Source organism: Chelmon rostratus, chromosome 17 (assembly GCF_017976325.1).
Source record: "Chelmon rostratus isolate fCheRos1 chromosome 17, fCheRos1.pri, whole genome shotgun sequence".
NCBI classification, from domain to species: Eukaryota; Metazoa; Chordata; class Actinopteri; order Chaetodontiformes; family Chaetodontidae; genus Chelmon; species Chelmon rostratus.
In genome coordinates this window covers 12,230,308-12,248,610 of record NC_055674.1, presented here as the reverse complement: position 1 = coordinate 12,248,610, position 18,303 = coordinate 12,230,308, and the positions used below count along the sequence as shown (strand labels likewise).

General features: G+C 42.5%; 3 protein-coding genes across 3 annotated transcripts; 2 read left to right on the top strand and 1 right to left on the bottom strand.

The window, feature by feature from the left end:
- Positions 1-360: 360 nt before the first annotated feature.
- On the top strand, positions 361-4,586 carry LOC121620484 (hydroxyacylglutathione hydrolase-like protein). The gene is made up of 9 exons (XM_041956532.1): positions 361-486; positions 699-840; positions 1,256-1,320; positions 1,416-1,533; positions 1,652-1,760; positions 1,978-2,081; positions 2,358-2,459; positions 2,687-2,766; positions 2,869-4,586. The coding sequence occupies exons 2-9, from the start codon at positions 736-738 to the stop codon at positions 3,017-3,019; spliced, it is 834 nt and encodes a 277-aa protein (XP_041812466.1). The 5' UTR covers positions 361-486; positions 699-735; the 3' UTR covers positions 3,020-4,586.
- On the bottom strand, positions 3,918-8,441 carry narfl (nuclear prelamin A recognition factor-like). Its single transcript, XM_041956530.1, has 11 exons — positions 8,376-8,441; positions 7,456-7,551; positions 7,092-7,235; positions 6,829-6,958; positions 6,588-6,722; positions 6,037-6,155; positions 5,806-5,935; positions 5,647-5,719; positions 5,397-5,534; positions 4,954-5,111; positions 3,918-4,644 (listed from the first exon to the last, which is right to left on the bottom strand). The coding sequence occupies exons 1-11, from the start codon at positions 8,439-8,441 to the stop codon at positions 4,403-4,405; spliced, it is 1,431 nt and encodes a 476-aa protein (XP_041812464.1). The 3' UTR covers positions 3,918-4,402.
- A 1,845-nt stretch (positions 8,442-10,286) lies between these two features.
- Positions 10,287-17,177, top strand: e4f1 (E4F transcription factor 1). Its single transcript, XM_041957408.1, has 14 exons — positions 10,287-10,413; positions 10,684-10,817; positions 10,905-10,986; positions 11,222-11,403; positions 11,643-11,763; positions 11,859-12,011; positions 12,122-12,309; positions 12,513-12,767; positions 12,952-13,063; positions 13,278-13,495; positions 13,597-13,795; positions 13,892-14,055; positions 15,416-15,478; positions 16,190-17,177. Exons 1-14 carry the CDS (start codon positions 10,317-10,319, stop codon positions 16,562-16,564), a joined length of 2,343 nt encoding a protein of 780 aa, XP_041813342.1. The 5' UTR covers positions 10,287-10,316; the 3' UTR covers positions 16,565-17,177.
- The last annotated feature ends 1,126 nt before the right edge of the window (positions 17,178-18,303 follow it).

Here is an 18,303-nt window from a genome sequence, read left to right as displayed (position 1 = left end):
GGTGGCTCAAATTTAAATGATAATGCAGTGAAGTACAAGTATAGCAGAAAATGGACATTTGCAAGTAAAGGTACCTCGAGATACGAGATAAGTAGAAAAAATAATGAAATGTATTATATTATAAGTAATAATAAACAATTTATTATATAAGTTTTTATCTTCAGTCAAATTTTTATTATTTTATTTTGTTTTTTGTTTCATGACTCATTCAAAAAGAAAGCATGATTAATAAAACAACAAAGCGATACAACAAACGAAGACAAATTTCCCTTTACAAAAATATCTTATTTGCTTAAAACATCACAGATCGAAAGGCGTGTTTCTGGGCTCGATTAAAATGTCTTGGATTTGACATGTAGGCTGGACGATGTCGCGATAACTTCGCAGTCTGGGTACAGAAATGTTCAACACTGCTGTATTAATAGCTTTCAGAGCATCGCAGACGCACAAGGATAAAACAGACTGATCGGGATTTTTTAATCTGAGGTAACCGTGTTTTTCTTGACGTGTGTAGATTGTGTAATTTAATGTTCAAGATTCACGACACACCAACAGAGGCAGTGGTGGCTTTAACGTCCTGCTAACCCAAGAGTGCAGCTGCATCCTTGTATTAGCTGAATTCAACACTTTATAGTATCAGTGATAAGAGTGCAGCTGGTGCAGATAAATACTGTTGACTAATTGAACTCTCCCTGAAGTGTCGCGCCCAGTGCTGCGCATGCGTTCGAGGGAGCCATGAAGGTAAAGGTGATCTCCATCCTGGAGGATAACTACATGTACCTGGTGATCGAGGAGCAGAGCAAGCAGGCTGTGGCCGTGGACCCTGCTGTGCCACACCGGGTGAGAGGCACACACTCCTGTTGTTGGATTGTGGTCTTTATTCTTTCTTTGTCTTTGTTTGCACAAATTCAACATTAGTCGAAAAAGTGTGAGATTTTCTCACTGAAAAAAAAAAAAAGTAATAGAACAGTTAGATTTGATCAATTAAGAAACAAACTAAAAACAATTCGAAAAATCTGAAACACATACTGTAGGTATAATACAGAGAAAAGCAGAAAAGCATCCTAATTTTCACATCACATAGACAAAGAAAAGCAGCAAATCCTCACAGTTTTGAGGCTGGAACCCAGGACAGTTTGGCCTCTTTGCCTGAAAAATAGCTTGAATGATTCATCGGTTATCCAGATAATTGCTGATTGTTTCCCTGCTGTTCATATGTGAAATGCTAACAGGTAGAAACTGTTTGTTTTGACAGCTGCTAGAAATAGTGAAGAGAGAGGGCCTGTCCCTGACGGCTGTTCTCACCACACACCATCACTGGTGAGACCGTTCGGTCGCCATGACTTAAAGTGAATCAGTGATACCACATAATCCCCGCCAAAGCAGTAATTGACCAGCCTGTTTTCACCGATCAGGGACCACGCTCGGGGGAATGAGGCTCTGCTGAAGGAGGTTCCCGGGCTGAGGGTGTACGGGGCTGATGATCGGATCGGGGGTCTGACGGATAAAGTCACCGACGGTCAGGAACTCAAGGTGCCCACAAAGCAGCAGGAGTCAAATGAAAAAAAAAAAACATCAGAAAACAATGCAGCTTTTCTAGTTGCATCTCTGCCGCGCTGTCTTTTGATATTGTGTCTTCTCCACTTTGCAGTTCAGCTCCATCAATGTGAGGTGCCTGTTTACTCCCTGCCACACCTCTGGTCACATGTGCTACTTTGTTTGGGAGGATGAGTGCACTGACGCCCCTGCTGTGTTCACAGGTCTTTGTCTCTAAACATAAAGAGCTGGTGAACCAGTTTTTACCTGGACAGCACCGTCGCTGTCACGTCACGTGTACTGTACTGTATATATCATCACTTTATCTTGACTGGCTACGGATATGAATCCTTGTTGACCAGCACATTGTCCATTGTTCTTGTTGTGTGGGATGACAGGGAGTGACCGCTGTCTCCGCTTGTCCTTTATTTTGGTTGTCAGGGGATACGTTGTTTATTGGCGGATGCGGGCGGTTTCTGGAGGGCACGGCAGAGCAGATGTACCACAATCTCACCCAGGTGCTGGGCTCTCTACCTCAAGACACGGTTAGTGGAAACAAGAGATTGTTGCCCTCTCAGGGTTAACGGCAGCTAACATGACCTCAGACAAGAGCTGGTCGAAGACTGAGTCACTGTGATGCGTTAACACAAATACAATGAAGGGATTGAATGCAGCCTGACTCTGGTTTCTCCCTTTTTAGTACAAAATATCTCAAAAATGGCCCAAAGCCGAGAAATACTCAAACTCTGCTGCTATGTGCGTGTGAGTTCATTCATTAAATCTGTAATCCTGACTTTAAATCATGCTCTGTTCATCTGTAGAAGGTGTTCTGTGGACATGAGTACACCATTAAGAACCTGAAGTTTGCCATGCTGGTGGAGCCAGAGAATGAAAAGGTTAAAGAGATGCTGAGCTGGGCCCGGGTGAGCAATACAAGGAAAAGAGTATCCAACAAAAGACCAAAACCACAGTAGCCATGTTAAGGGTAATGAAGGTGGCTCGCTGATGTGAGCTGCAGGATAAATTAATTGCTGGTTTTGGTCTTTTTCGTGAGATTTAAACAAAAATATAGAATATCGCCAATCTTATCTGTTAAAATCATATGAGAAATGCATTTTGCAGAGTTGCCTGACAGTCTTTTTGTCTGCAGGCCAGAGATGATGATGACAAACCCACAGTGCCGTCTACCTTAATGGAGGAGTTTGAATACAACCCTTTTCTTCGGCTATCGTGGGTTTTTGATATTTATCCACTGTATGTTTGAACGCAAGTGACATTTCCTGTCACAGTTTTGTGTTAATCTTTCTTTCTAATCCTCGTCCTTCACTGTAGGGAGGAAGGAGTACAAAAGTTCACAGGGAAGACGGACCCTATAGAGGTGCTGAGGGCCCTGCGGAAGGAGAAGGACAAGTTCAAGAAGCCCAAAGAGAGACTTCCTCCCCATGCCATGTTGGCTTTGGAGTGGGGGCTTCTCAGACCCTGAGCTCCGGCTTCGGAGCTCTAACATACTCAACCATCAAGGAGGAATAGTTTCGAATGGCTGAATGAAGCAAGACACAAGACTGTAGCGTGTTTGTTCCTGCATTTAACCAATTCATGCCGCTGCTGACCCCCATGGGCGTGTGTGTTGTTTTCATAATTATGAAACAACGTCTGCACAAAAAGGCCAGTGTAAAGCTGCTCTCATTTAATATCCCTAAAATTAATTTAACGGCTGGTCTCCAAGTCTGATATGCACAAACGAGCTGCACCAGGTAATACCCACTAAAAAAACTCCTGAGATTTTAATGTGTTTTGTGTATTTGTTGCTTTAAAAAGCTGGTTTTGGGAGAAAATACGCTTAATTTCTTAATGACTTATTTGTATTAGACTCTTTAATTTCCTCAATATACACTTTTGCTCTTCTTATATGTTTATTTTCTGTGTGGTAACCATGTGACTTTCTGCTTCAGTTGTTCATGTTAACTCTCAGTCCAGAGCTGGCACAGCGCTGTGGAGACAGGTCTGGTTATGCAAGACTCTTTCCCTATTTCAGTTTGAGCATTGTGAAACCAGTATATTTCACAGTTGCGCTCTTGCTTACTTTTGCAGTTGAACGTGACAACTGATTTACCTTAAAACACAATTTAAGTAAATTTGTCTATAATTTATAGCCTTATACTGAGTATTTGGGAACAGAGGTCTGATATGTTGCACTCAAACTGTACAAGGGTAGAAAAATCATGCAACTCTGATGGTAAACTGCTGCTTTTTATCTCAAAGTTTACATCCTCACTCTGCAAGAGCTTGTAACTGTACATCAGTCAAGATTATTCAATAAAACATATCAGTCTGAATCAGTAATCTTTAAGCATATTCTTCACATCTTTTAAAAAGAACTTACAAAATGAATGGTTACAATTAAATAATGTCTTTATTTTTCTGTATATATACATGTATATATATATACATATACACACATAATAAGGTTTAATAAACAGGAATGATTATATTTTGCTGTATATTATTTCAGATCACATTTTTGAAGTGTAACAGGTGCCACACAAATTAATAACTGACTATTCATACGTGTGAAATGACAATCAGCAGTGTAAGGACAAATTCTCAGACCACATACATAATTTGGCTTGACTTTCATCATTGTGTCTTCTATCCACGCCTGGGTCTTCTACCTTTCCAGGCACACTATGTTAAGTGGCTTAAAAGGTTGTTGGCACACATCACACCTGCTTATATTCGACTTTGCTCACAACCCAGAAGTAAGCACATGTATCTGGACGGTTCTGTATTCAGTGTCTGCTGTGCAAAAATAAAATTCTGCAATAACATCCAGTCTGCTGATGGTGGATTCCTGCAGATGCATTATTCACCACTTCATAGTGAGCCCGTTCGTCATCTTCTCCACAGTGTGGTACTGTGTGTGCAGCAGCTCTTTGGCTCTCTGCTCCCCTACACTGCGTAGCCAGGACTGGTACAGCTCGGCCACACGAGAATCATCCTCAGGCGATAGGGGGCGCTCTGCCTTGTAGAGCGCCTCGACCTTCTGGAGAAGCTCCTTTGGGTTCTGACCAGGTAAGGGCTTCACCTGTCCGCCACCGTTTAGACAGCCTGAACAGAACAAAGAGGCGAAAGAGAATGTGCTGTGTTTATCGCTTTAAATTCACCTGCAAACATGTGCAAACATTAGATTAGTTAAGCAGCGCTATCATGACATCTGATGACTCAAAGCATGAACACTGCATTCTAGTGCTTCCATATGTACATATACGTAATGAGCATGCCATCCATCCTCAACACTTCAACTGTAATACTAAACTCTGGTCTGTGGTGTGTCGCTTTACCAATGGAGGAAAAGTGCAACGGCACACGTGAAGGAACACATTTAGCAAATTATCACATCCACATATTTCACTTTACCTGATGGACAGGCCATGACTTCCACAAAGTGGTAAGGTGACTTCCCCCTCTTGAGCTTCTGCACCAGGTTCTGGATGTTGCGGAAACCGTATGTGGATGCAAAGCACAACAGGACAACTCCGTCTCTCTCTATAGTCACTTCCTGGAAGTCTTTATTCCTGTGGCAGAGAGGTTGAGGTGGGAAGCCAGGCTTAGGCAGAAATTCATATACACATGAGGTAAAGACAAGTAAGATGGGGCAATTTTTGGCGCTGCGCACGTAAAGCCGCTAAAACAACTCATAAGTTAGGATCCAGGTTGACTAACATCCTAAGTAAGCATGAGCTACAAGGAAAGTTATTCTGAGATCATTAAACTTGGAACTGTTCTTGAGTCACAATGAGCCTGAACGACAAACAAGCACAATGCAGTCGAGCTTCTTAAAGCCATCGAGGCAGACTCACCTGAGGGTTTTGTAGGTGAGCTCCTTCACCTCTTCTCCAAACAGCTGCCTGGCAGCATAGGTGAAGACATGATGGAGGTAGCCCCCTGACCCGCTCCCAGCGTGGCTCAGGAACTCACCCCCACTCACGCTGCTGAACCTGGGTTGAGAATAATATGTAGTGGGTGACTCCATCTAGTCTTATAGAAATTCATGCTACGGCTTATTTTGAAGGAGGAGGACTAACAAAGACAAAAAGTGAAAGAACATACATTTCATCAAGGGGCGCCGGTTCCACATCACTAAGAGACACATTTTTCTCCTCCAGCATTATCTGAACCTCTCCTGTATGAGATGGTGAACGGTGTAAGAGAGAAGATACATCCACATCCACATTCATACAAAGAGCATCATAAGAGTAGTTACTGTACCAGAGGTGATGACACAGTCCACTTCCCGAGTCTCAGCTTCGTTCATGTAGAAGTCTGACCTCGAGGCCTCGAGTTTCTTGTCAAAGCAGGGCATTACTGCCACATGGTAGATCTGCTGTGGACTGAGACCCTGACAACACACACAAAATAGACTCATTATTCACTGTTTTCATAACCATACATCTCAACTTGTCACAGTTTGCAGTATCTGCTGTGCAGGTGTTCCCGTACCTGTTGTTCAGCAAAGTAGCCTTTAACCAGAGAACCCATCATCTGCTGGGGGGAGCGAGTGGTACTGATGTATGGAAGAATGAACTCCCCGTGGGTCTTCTCTGCATAGCAAATCCAACCTGAGCACAATACAAACACACACACACACACACACACACACACACGTAAGTATTATTACTTTTTTATTTGACTTTTATTAAGCATATCAGTAAGCTACGTGATCCACCACAGGTTCCTCGCATAATTTATTGTTTTATTATACTTTTACAATTTATTAACCAATGGAATTTCACAGTGCAACAATCAAAATTTGTTTGTCTGCAATTAAAAAATACACTGAACCTTGCCATATCTGAAAAATGATATAATAATTAATATAAGTGGTCAATAAAATAAGACATGTTTTCTTATTCTGTAGTTGTTACATTGTACATTTGGTCATTTTTGCTTTTATTAGACTGTGGACAGCAAAGGAGAGCTGACAGGAAATGAGGGGAGAGACATTAGGATGACGCTCCGACATTATACATAGAGGGTTTTTAGTGGGGTACCTGGACAGGCTGATGTCAACATGGGTAGACATTTGGTGTCCTGCTCCTTCCTCTGGAAACGCTCCACAAACTCCCTCTGGCTCTCCAGCAAGCTGAAGGTCCGACTAAAGCTTGTATCAAACACATGATGAACCCCTGCAACAATGATAATCACCTTTAGAAGGGTTTGTGTCAGCCTAGATCAACCTCTCATGTTCATCTTCCTGTGTTACTTTGGGCTGTAGGTGGGATTTGCACTCACCAAGACCTTTGAAGAAAGAAGTAAGCCTGCTCCCTGCCTCAGTACTGCTGAGGTCATAGCGTGCTGCAAGAGAGGCTCTGGACTGCGGCGACACCGACACCACCACCACCTTTTGCTCTGTCGCACTGGCCTGTGGAGGGAGTCCAAATGATACATAGGTGAATACGTTCAACAATATTACTGTCACATTCAAAAGGCTGCAAAAGCAATCATGACCTTGACACATACTACACAAGCCTTCAAACACAAATATCCATCTCCACCTTGTTGTTGCGCAGCACTTTAAAGAGCTCCTCGTGGCTCTGCTGCGTGATGAGGACACTCTCAGCGGAGGTGATACAGCCACTGCAGGCCAAACAGTCATTCAGTGTGATCTTTGCTTTCTCCAGCTTCTGCTTGCCACCATCCTACAAACACAAGACGGATGAATTCAAGGAAAACAGCAGTGCAATCCTTCATGTTTTTGTATTTTCTTATTGTTTTTTTCAAAAGGGTAATCATACAAACACGCGGTAGATCGCCAATAACACGGATCACATGTCAAAATATCACAGCAAACTACACTTAAGACGGGACAAGAACAGGAACAAGGACAAAAGAAATATTCAATACAGTCTTGATACCCACCTGGCTGACCTGGACGTAACTGCCATCGTCTTCTATTTGAATTTTGGCCACAGATTTACCTTGTTTCTTCTCTACTTTGACAGGTTTGACACATTCCTACAGAACAGGAACCACACATGTAAAGCAAATTACAACATAACAGTTGTACTTAAAGGGTAAACACAGCAATGTATAACAACATCCGAGGGGCCCTGACAGAACTGAGTGAGAACAACCAAAGAAAGAGAATAAGTACGGACATCAATAACACACAAGAAAAAAGTATTAGGGGTCAACACAAGGGACTTTAGCCAGATTCGTCAGTTATTTAACATCTTTTTCTCAACACATTTGGTCAAAGATCGCAGGAAATTACTAAATTCAATTCAATTCATGACAGGCAAGAAATTAGAGTTTAAGACGCAAATGACCATCACTGCCGCATCATTCATCAGTTATAAATCTAAATAATATAAACTGACAATATAGACTTTCAAATGACAGTTTGAGCAATAACATAACTTGCAGTGCCGTATTTTCCATTGAGATGAAGTATAATTCAAATGTATCAACTAACACCAAGTTCTTACTTAATAACGTTAACGCTTCATCACTGTTACATCATTGCTAACATTAGCAACAAGCTAGCTGCTTACCACGCATTCAACATTTCTAACTTTAGTGGGTTTTGCGATAAATAACAGATAAACCAGATAGTTCACACTGCATTATGTTAAGCTTTTGTCGAGATGAACTCAGGGTTGCTGTCGTTTTTGTGGTCAATCGCTCACACAACAGCACAGACAAGAACAGCTAACAGTCAGCATACTAGCCTTTTCCGTACGTTTTCGCTGTTGGCTGTTTTTATATGTGAAGATGATCATTAGCGATAACTATGTCCTTTTGGAATAAATCTGCTGTTGCTATGATAATTTCAGTACCTGAGAGGGGGTGATAAAATCATCGAGGTCTGTCAGCTGCAGCACACCGCTGAACTGCGAAGCCATATTTACTGCCGTAAAGTGGTTCTTGTTTACTTTTGTGTCGTGAATAGCTATCCTCCAGCAGAGACAACCCTCCCTGTCAACCAGATGTTACTAAACTTATCTGTCATCTCTCTCGGTATTGATTTAATTATATGTATCTTATATGTCTTTTGTACGTGCTATAAGATTATAATAAGGTGGAATCACAAACTCACAATCTTAAAATGCTGATATGAGTCATATTCACCCAAATAAAGGGAAATGAACAAGTCATAAACAGAAAATATAGATATTACATAATCTCTACAAAATGATTTAAAAAAATACATGCAATGACACAACCTCACCAATTACTTATTAACCTCATAAACTGGGACTGCATTCTTTTCAAGTATTTCACTTTTATTTTAAATTGCAGTGAGAAATGAAGGTAGAATAAGAATGTCATTGTACAGTTTGTTCAGTGTAGCCCCTTGTTTCTCAGTGACCTTACAAGATGAAATACAGTGTCAACCTAAAATGTATTTTTTAACTGTTGAACATGTGAAGCTGCTGCCTGGTCTGGACTTCAGTTGTTACTTTTGTGTGCTGGTAAATCATGTGTCCTCATCATTGAATGCATGGCCACTTTAAACATTTAATGTGAAAGATATCTTCGCAAATCTCTCTCTCTAAGCCATGCCACTGTTTGTCCTCTTTACTGATGCCAAGTAACTTATTAATTGTAAAAACTTGTAGATATTAGAGTAATATATTATTATTGTGCAAAAATGATAAAACCGAACATGGTAAAGAATTTCTCATGGAGCAACGGGTGGGAAGCAGGGACAGGGCATGGTTAATCCCTCCCCTACATAGGTACAGTAGTACAACAGGAAACTTCACATGTGTTAAACTATAACGAAGACTCCTGATATGCAGAAATTATAGTCTGATGGACCAATATAATATTATGAGTATGTAGAGACTGCTGGACAGCCTGAAGGAACTCCACATTAATAGCCAGGGCTGCTGTTAATTTCTGGGTCATTGTGTCATTGTCTACATATTCTGATTCATTTAGAAAGAGTGTAGCACTCTCCTTGACATGCACTGTGTCTTTCAGGGCCTTTGATAATGTGGGGCCCCAAACCTGTCCCACTTCCTGCAGTGGATATCCAGGTATGCTTGAATTAACTGACTGAAAGCTTAGATGATTCTGTACTATGCTGACTTTGCTTCCAGATATAAGATAAATTAAGATAAGGTAAGATAAGTGTAACAGGGTCAATTGTACAGCAGTGTAACAGAGTCATACACCATGAATGATTATTTCACTTTCATTGTCAGAAATAAATGGAGAGCACCTCCAAATGCATCCAGGTCTGGTTCTCTGCATAACACAACGCACACGACGATAATCCATCGGTTACATAAGACAAGATAAGATAAGATAAGACTTTATTCATTCCCAGCTGGGGAAATTTGAAATGTTTCCAGTGTTCTCTATATCTCTATATCATTGTATTAACCATCTTAAATTATTAAAGCTAATGGGTTTTTTTCTAATGGCTATGAGAGCAAAAAAGACATGCTTTATTACGGTACAAAAATAATCATATGTTTATCACATACGGAAATAGATAAAGGATTACTCGATATCACTATAGAATTTATACGTATACATTCATTTCAGGGCGAATTTTAAACATTTCACAAAATACTTCGTATAATTCAATCATTAATTCACATAAGATTTATGGCCCGAAATTAAATAAAATATTATTTCCTTGTTTTCTCCTCTATCCATGAAAAGACATGCGCCCTTTTGTTGTTATGACTACGTGGTCGTAAATCCGCCATGTTTTCCCTCCTCCTTGTAGTAGCGTTGCGACAGAGACGGAGAATTCGAACGACATGAATGTAGAAAATAATCATACGGCAGAAACAGAGAGGGAGCAAACGAAGAACGGCAACGAGACGATCACCATTCAGACTACACTTGGAGATGAAGGTCAGTCCTCTTCCTTGCTGAAACAAGAGTGAAATGTTTATCAGATGTTGTATTTGGGCCTAGCTAACTTCCTCCATCGGGAAATGTTGCTAGCAGCTAGCTTTTAGCTGCCATTAGCGACAACATTAGCGCCTATGCGTGCTCGCCGCAGCTTTGCTCAGATTAGAGGTCCAACCGCTCAGCAGTATTAAGACAAGTGTGCATCAGATAGGTGGTAGCTAGCAGCACTAATACTTCATGAAGTTGTCTCATACTGACATGTGTTGTCAGATGAAGATGTGCACAAGTGCGGACGCTGTCAGACCGAGTTTTCCACGCTGGAGGCGTTCATCCAGCACAAGCTGCAACAGAACTGCAAGCGTGTGGATGCACGGGAGGCGAGCAGCGAGGACGCCAGTCAGGAGGTATGAGCTGTACTGTGTGTGTTTGTCTCCAGTAACCACTATGAACAGCAGAGGTGGAATTAAATGATGATATCCACATTTTGCCAGGTTACTGCAGCCAATGGAAATTCTTCAGAGGTAAAAACAGCTGAAGGTGCATCCTCAGATGAACAAGTGAAGACCTCTAATGGTGGGTCAAATTATTAATAACTATTATGAATTCAGAAAAATGCATCATAATTTCCCACAGGTGACAAGGTGACCTAGGATCAATTGCTTGTTTTATCCAAACATCAGTCTAAAACTCAAAGATATTCGGTTTACTACCAAATATGTTTAAAAAAAAAAAAGTAGTTTCAACCTGTGAATTACATCTTTAAATCTGCAGGGGGATTTGATTACTATTATGTCTGTTTTTGTCACAGATGAAAACTGTGGTCTGTTGGGTCGAGGTCGCAGGAAGAAAATCGTTTCACCTAAAGTAGCCGACCAGTCGGATGGGACTGAAGGAGCCATATCTGACAATGCTGACAATAACAAGCATGTTTACAAAGTCAACCAAGAGGGACGCTACATTTGCCAACTTTGTGAAAAGACATTTAAAACAGTGAGTCATTCGTTTCATTTGTGTGTGTGTGTGTGTGTCTGTGTGTGTGTGTGTGTGTGTGTGTGTGTGTGTGTGTGTGTGTGTGTGTGTGTCTTTTTATCAGGAAATGTGGTTAGATTTTCTTATATGAGTACCTTGAATGAGTAGATTTCGTAATTGTTAGAATTCATCTTCACACCAGACAGGGTATATATTACTCTTTGCCATGTGTCTAATACTTTCTATTTTTTTCTTGACAGACCAACATCTTGAGAACTCACATGAAAACTCACAGCGACCAGAAGAACTTCTCATGTGACTTATGTGGGACCTCCTTTCGCACAAAAGGCTCACTGATTCGTCACAATCGTCGTCACACTGGTACAGACAGTAAACTGTGACTGTTTTTTCTTGAATGGATGTCCTCTAATGAATTTTACCTTATGATAACACTTCGCCTTCCTGTTCTCTTGCAGATGAACGGCCGTATCGCTGTAACCTATGTGGCCAGTCCTTCAGAGAGTCAGGTGCCCTCACCAGACACCTAAAGGCCCTCACACCCTGCACAGAAAAGATACGCTTTGTTCAGTACAAGGAGATCTTGGTCAGCAAAGATGGAGTACAGAAAGGTCAGAATTCTACTGCAGGAGCTGTTGCCTTGTGCAAATGTGTCTGTTTTAGAATAACTATGGATGGAATAATCCATTGAGTCACTGACAGGTCTGTCTGAATTGTCCAGGAGTTGAAGATGATCACACTGCAGTGGCTGGCCAGCAAGAGGTGGTGGTTGTGGAGCAACAGCCAGACGAGCAGGAGATGGTGGAGGGTCAAACTGCCGTCGTCAGTGTGGTAGAGGCTGGTTCCCAAGAGGTCCTCCATCAGGTCCACTTCACAATGGAGGTGGATGGAACAACACAGGAGCAACAGGTGAGTAGAGAAAGGGTGCACATTTGGCTAAACTAATCATAGTACACGCAGATTATGCACTCTTTCCTTTCCTTAAAATGCTTTTTGGTACATTCTTGGAATGATGAAGAAAACATGCAGTCATAGGGATTTGAGGTGAGACGGTTTTGACTCAAACACTCATCCAATCTGTTCTGTTGACCTTGTGCTCTGCCTCTGGCCAGGTTGTGGTAGAGCAGTCTCAGGCAGAGGCCCTGGCTGCTGCTGCAGCAGCAGGCGACAGCCTCATCTGCCAGGCCATCATCAACTCTGGCATTGCGCTGGGGACAGAAGAAGCTGTGGTTGAGGAGACCTCACAGGCCACCGAGGAGATAAATAAAATAGATTCTGACTGTCCTGATGCTGAACAGGGTATCACTGAGATCCAGGTCAAAGAAGAATTTGTGGAGGTGGAGATGGAGGCAGAGGCGGAGGCAGAGGTAAGGATGACACATGTACTGCATTGCAGTACATGCAAAGGACATTGCAAGTCTTCAGTACATATATTATATGAGTCTGGACAGACATGGATGTAAACTCCAACTTGAGAGACGTACAACCCAGAGGCAATAATTCTAATTTTTCAAGTTCTTATTTTCTGCTTCTTCTTTTTTTTCTTTACAGGAAGCAGGTGATGGAAATGATCAGACGTCACCAAAATTGCACACGTGCCCACACTGTAATCGCTCCTTCAAGGGACTAAATTACTTCCGCTTTCATGTCAAGGGTCATTTGGGTAAGTCCCTAATAATTAACTATGGCTCACAGCATCACTGTACGCTGCCCTCTTATAATCATTTTGTCCTACTTGTGTCAAAATGTGAAATCAAAAGAAAACAGTTGATGGGACAGTGATCTGTCAGAAAACTATGTTGGAATTTCAGGAACTTAATGGACCTTTTTGTTTGTTGTTTGCCATTTTTCTCTGTGTGTCCTTTCTCTTAATGCAGGCTACAAACCCTTTAAGTGCACACTGTGCCACAAGGAGTTTCTGACTGGCTACCTGCTGAAGAAACACATGGAAGTCCATTTCAGTGAGAGGAGGTACAAGTGTGGTGAGTGCGGCAAGCTGTACAGAACCATTGGGCATGTACGTGAGCACATGAGGGCCCACTCAGATGAAAGGCCCTACCACTGTACCAGATGCAACAAGGGATACAAGACAAAGGTGATTTTTGTAGATATGAATCAAATAATTGTGTTGTACGGAAGTGAGAGTTAAGAGACATTCCAGTGTTAGTGTCTAAGATGTGTCTTTGTGTTGCTCAGAATGCCTTGCAGGTTCATCAGCGGACTCATGGTGATGAGAAACCGTATGTTTGCCAGTTCTGCTTGAGAGGCTTCAGGGAGAAAGGTTCTCTGGTGCGACATATCCGCCATCACACCGGAGAGAAACCTTTTAAGTGCCCGAAGTGCAACCGAGGCTTTGCTGAGCACGGGACTCTCAATCGGCATATGCGCGCTAAAGGTCAGTATGGTCGACAGGAAACAAACAAAACTTAAAACCAGTAGCTGCAGCAGTGATGCAGACAGACCTGATAACACAGCCTGGGATCTCCACCAGGAGGCTGCCACAAGGACGATTCCAGCGAGCAGCAGGATGCGGTCACTGAGGAGCAGGCGTCGGTGGACAGCCTCGCTACAGCGGCCATCATCTCAGAGGATCCTCATGCTGTCCTGGTGGAGTTCTCGTCGGTGGTGGCAGACACACAGGAGTACATCATCAAGGTGAGCCACAGGGGAGCTACAGTAAGAGGTGCATTTAAGGGTAAATCGTATGAAAACGTTCAAGCACTTCTGTCCCTATAAATGAGTTCATGGCAGGTGTTTTCTGTTAGTGGTGACTCATAGAGACTGCACTGTTATATCATTAATTGAGATGTAATCTGAAGGGCGAGGTCTGCAGATAATTAATTGGGTCATTGATTAGAACCAATCATTCAGCACTTTTAGAGTGCCGAGTGCACAGACCTTTAGCTTTGAACGTCACATTGCAGGACCATTAAAGAGGGGGGAACTAGTTTATTAATTTGCAACTGACATGTAATTTGTTTAAAGAGAAGAGTAACAGCAGACTGAATTTAAAAGGCACTGTTGTCAATATGAAATAACCGTGAAATATGGTGTTTTTACATGGTACAAATACAGCTACACAGTATACAGTACAGGAGTTATTAGATCAGGCACTAGAAGTCAGCACAACTGCTGATATAATGTGTCCATATTATTAGTGATGACAGAAGAAGCCGTAAGAAGCTTTGGGCTTTTCTCTCCATTTGTGCCAATAAAGGTTTTAAAAGATTTGAAGTGTTGGGGCTTCACACTCATCGAACAGTGACATCTGGTGGCTTGTAAAACTTACAGCAGCCCTTCAAGTCTGTGACTGAAGCAGCACCATACCTCGCTGAAAGTAGTATTTTTTTTGACTCCTGCATGTGCAGTAAAAGTTCAAGAAGCCTGCTTGCTATTAAATCTGCATCATTTTGATAAGAAGTGATGAATTAAATATAGACATTATCGTGCAATATACTGTAATATACAGTACATAATTATAATTGTCCAAAAAAAGCCAGTTAGGTCAGCACCTAACAATGCTTTTGTCAGGTTTGTGAGTCTGTAATTCCATTCAATTGCCAGAATATAATAAAAAAATAAAATCAAAATACATTTCTCACAGATTTTACTGGAGTTACCTGTGAGTCATGTGAGTCCAGTGAAATCCAGTCCGTGTTTTTCATCAAGTCGATCGGGGTTTATTTACAGCTGCTGTAGCAAGGACCTCCTAGGTCTGGAGAGCTCCCTGGAATTTATTTCCCAGAGGTTTCAGCAAGAGAACAAACACAGATTTACATACAACGCTGACTTTAAACAAGAAAACAGAGAAGACAGACGCCAAACAGGAAACTTTTTGCTTACACGGGACAGTGTCACCACCTCCTTCACCAAAATAAAATAACCTCCTGTGGTTGTCATACCAGATTTAGGTTATTATAAAGATGAAAATGAAATGTGCTGTAATGTGCCTTAATGCTGGGTGTACCATAGTGCTGGATTTAGCCATTTATTCTATTTGTCTCATATCCTCTAGACTCAAACAGACGAGGATGTGCAGGAAGAAGAGGTTACACTCATTCAAGACGGCCAGAATGAGGTCAGTACACACACACGTGGGCTCACACACACACACACACACACACACATGGGCACACATCTGTATGATCTATAGAAAATCTCTGTTTCTAGAATTGGGCTGTTAATTGTATTTGTCTTATCTTATAACTAGGACATTCACTGCTGCATTTCAGTAGCCATTAACTGCTCACAAAAAGAAGTCCAAATTGAGAGGCTCTTTACGAATGAGCCACGATATGATTGGATTAAAGTCCCAGCAAGACTGCAGAAACCTAATGTTTGACTGATATCTTTCAGAGACATTGGGAGTCTTTCCTTCTCTAATTACCTTAATTTTGTTGGTATAATGTTGAAAATAATTGTTCAAATGAATCTGTATCTGCTCTGCTAAACTATTCCCACACGCTTGATTGTGGTTGAGCATTGGGACGCGTAGCCATGTTTCTTTCTGGCTCTTGCTGCATGTCTGCTGCTTAAGCGCCACACTACACAGTGTTAAAGTCACCCAGCGACTGTGGCTTGTCAACAGCTACACACAGCGCCCCCAGCTGCATATCTGCTGTAGATGCATCGCCACTGATCGAATACTGCACTGTGCTAAAACCACAGATGAAGACTTAGTCTACGTAGATGCAAAGAGTTGACGAGTGGCTTTGATAGTCGACTATTCAGTGAAGCCCCTACTCATAACTCTACCTCTGCCCGTTTCTATCAAACCTCTCTCTGCCAGATGGGAAACCACATCATGAAAGTGGTGCAGCGCATCGTCAGCCAATCACAAGGCGCCGGCGGCACAGGCAGGCACCAGATCATTGTGCGCAATGTTGCGGTGAATGAGGAGGGCACGTCCATCTCTGACTGCGGGGACACCATCACCATCGCTACGCCCGAGAGCCTGACAGAGCAGGTGGCCATGACGCTGGCCTCCGCCATCAGCGACGGCACGCTGCTGGCCACGGCGGGCACCGTGGAGACGGCTGACGGAACTGTTACTATGGTTACCACAGAGGAAGCGGTGGATGAGGGAATACAGATGGTGCAGCAGCAAGAGGAGTATGTCATCACCTCCCCAGAGGAGGTGGAGATTCAGACTGTCATTGTATGATGGACGAAGACTCTAACGCAAAACAACGGCCAAAGTGTTTATCAGGTTTATAGTTAAAGAAGCGGAACAACCTACAAAGAAATGTGCATGTGAGTTTGATGACTAGCAAGACTAGCTCTAACGTGTGTTTAAATTCGGGGATTGACTTTTTAAAATGAAGCACTGCTCGCTAATTTTGGAACTTTTAGGTGCATACAGCTTAAAAGAATAACTAACTTGATTAATTTTGTAAGGGTGAAGTTCTGCACAGATGCGTATGTGTTCTTAGGTGGTGCAAACTGAACATGTCTTTGCCTTTTATCTGTCGTAGCCTGGTCTCTTCTTCATTACTGCAGTCAAAAAGTGAAATTCCTTCTTTTCTGTTACTGCCCAAAGTGGCATCACATGAGTGTAGTTTTCACTTCTGCTCTCTGATGTCCGTCGACTTTTGAAACTCTTCACCTCCGCTTTGAAATGTGATGCCCTTTAAAGACTCACGGATGCGTGTGCGTGCCATTTAGGGAGAGGATAAACTGAACAGTGTTGCCCTCCTGAGCTGATCAATCATGATGCATCTTTAAGCATGACGGATACACCAGACATGAAAAATGTGTTCACTTTATTCGAGCAGAGTTTGCATCAAATAAATGCTATTTTCTTATACAGTTGGCTTCCACTTATCTTTGTTGATAATCTTTTTTTCTAATTGAGAAGATTGTCTTTAGGCATGTGATCATTTACATCTCACTATTATGGAAAGAATTTTCTCTGGCCTGTTTATATCTGGTTGTTTTCAATCTTCTCATTCATAGTTTTTACCCAAAGTCTCCAAAACACCTTAACATCTGCCCATTTCTGGCATGTGTTGCTGTCCTTTTTTTGTATTGTTTTTTTAGGTGTGTGTGGCTGTAGAGTGAATGTCATCTAGCATCTCGTCATGGAAACACCACCTGCTTTGAAACCACACACACACACACACACACACACACACACACACACACACACACACGTGCCAGGTAAAACACAGCATCCCCTGCTCCAGCTCCCTCTGAGACACACACCACGAGGCCTGTTCTGACCGACGCTCGGAGAAACCAAGTCATGCCGTTTACTGTTTGTTACTGTAATATTGGCAGTCCTGTGCTAAATTCGCCTTATCTGATTGGATTAGCTGAAATAGTGCTGCATTTGGTGTAACCTTGAGCATATCTGTAGGCTACATTTCTAGCTGGTGTTCTAGTACTGAGGTTAACGCAGCCGCTATAATCAGAGAAGTGTCCCTGGCTGGTACATCACAGTTTCTGGGTCAGTCCTCAGCCCTCTGAGGGGGGCCCCATCCACATGAGCAACCGAGGAAGACAGAGAGAGAGAGGGAGAGAGAGAGAGAGGGAAAGGTATTTATAGAAAAATGGGGCTTCGCAGTACCTTTTCTTGCAAAGAACCATTTCAGGACCAAGTGAGCGTGTCCTAGTTTTCTGATCGTCGCTCAGCCATAGGGTTTGGACTGAGGCTGAGGCTGGACCGCCTCACCCGGGATGGAGAGCCTGACTCTCAGACGCTCTCCCCTGTCCTCAAGCCTTCCTCTCATCAGCCACACACCGCTGCTTCTCTGATTTAGAACAGGAGGAAGCATTGGCCCAGATAACCTACAGATGTGACCCTTTAGGTGTGCTTGAGTTGCCTAGCTGGGTAGGGGCTTTTAGGGGAGGGGGCAGTGAGCTCAGGTGAGGAGCAGCAAGAGGGTGTCTAAGGGCGCTCTT

Coding starts and splice junctions, on each gene's coding strand:
- LOC121620484 (XM_041956532.1), top strand. CDS start 736: ATGAAGGTAAAGGTGATCTCCATCCTGGAGGATAACTACATGTACCTG. Junction 841..1,255: donor ACCCTGCTGTGCCACACCGG/GTGAGAGGCACA, acceptor TTGTTTTGACAG/CTGCTAGAAATAGTGAAGAG. Junction 2,082..2,357: donor GCTCTCTACCTCAAGACACG/GTTAGTGGAAAC, acceptor GTTCATCTGTAG/AAGGTGTTCTGTGGACATGA.
- narfl (XM_041956530.1), bottom strand. CDS start 8,441: ATGGCTTCGCAGTTCAGCGGTGTGCTGCAGCTGACAGACCTCGATGAT. Junction 7,236..7,455: donor GTTACGTCCAGGTCAGCCAG/GTGGGTATCAAG, acceptor TTGTGTTTGTAG/GATGGTGGCAAGCAGAAGCT. Junction 5,535..5,646: donor CCGGCGCCCCTTGATGAAAT/GTATGTTCTTTC, acceptor TTCTCAACCCAG/GTTCAGCAGCGTGAGTGGGG.
- e4f1 (XM_041957408.1), top strand. CDS start 10,317: ATGAATGTAGAAAATAATCATACGGCAGAAACAGAGAGGGAGCAAACG. Junction 12,310..12,512: donor GAACAACACAGGAGCAACAG/GTGAGTAGAGAA, acceptor GCCTCTGGCCAG/GTTGTGGTAGAGCAGTCTCA. Junction 14,056..15,415: donor CACAGGAGTACATCATCAAG/GTGAGCCACAGG, acceptor CATATCCTCTAG/ACTCAAACAGACGAGGATGT.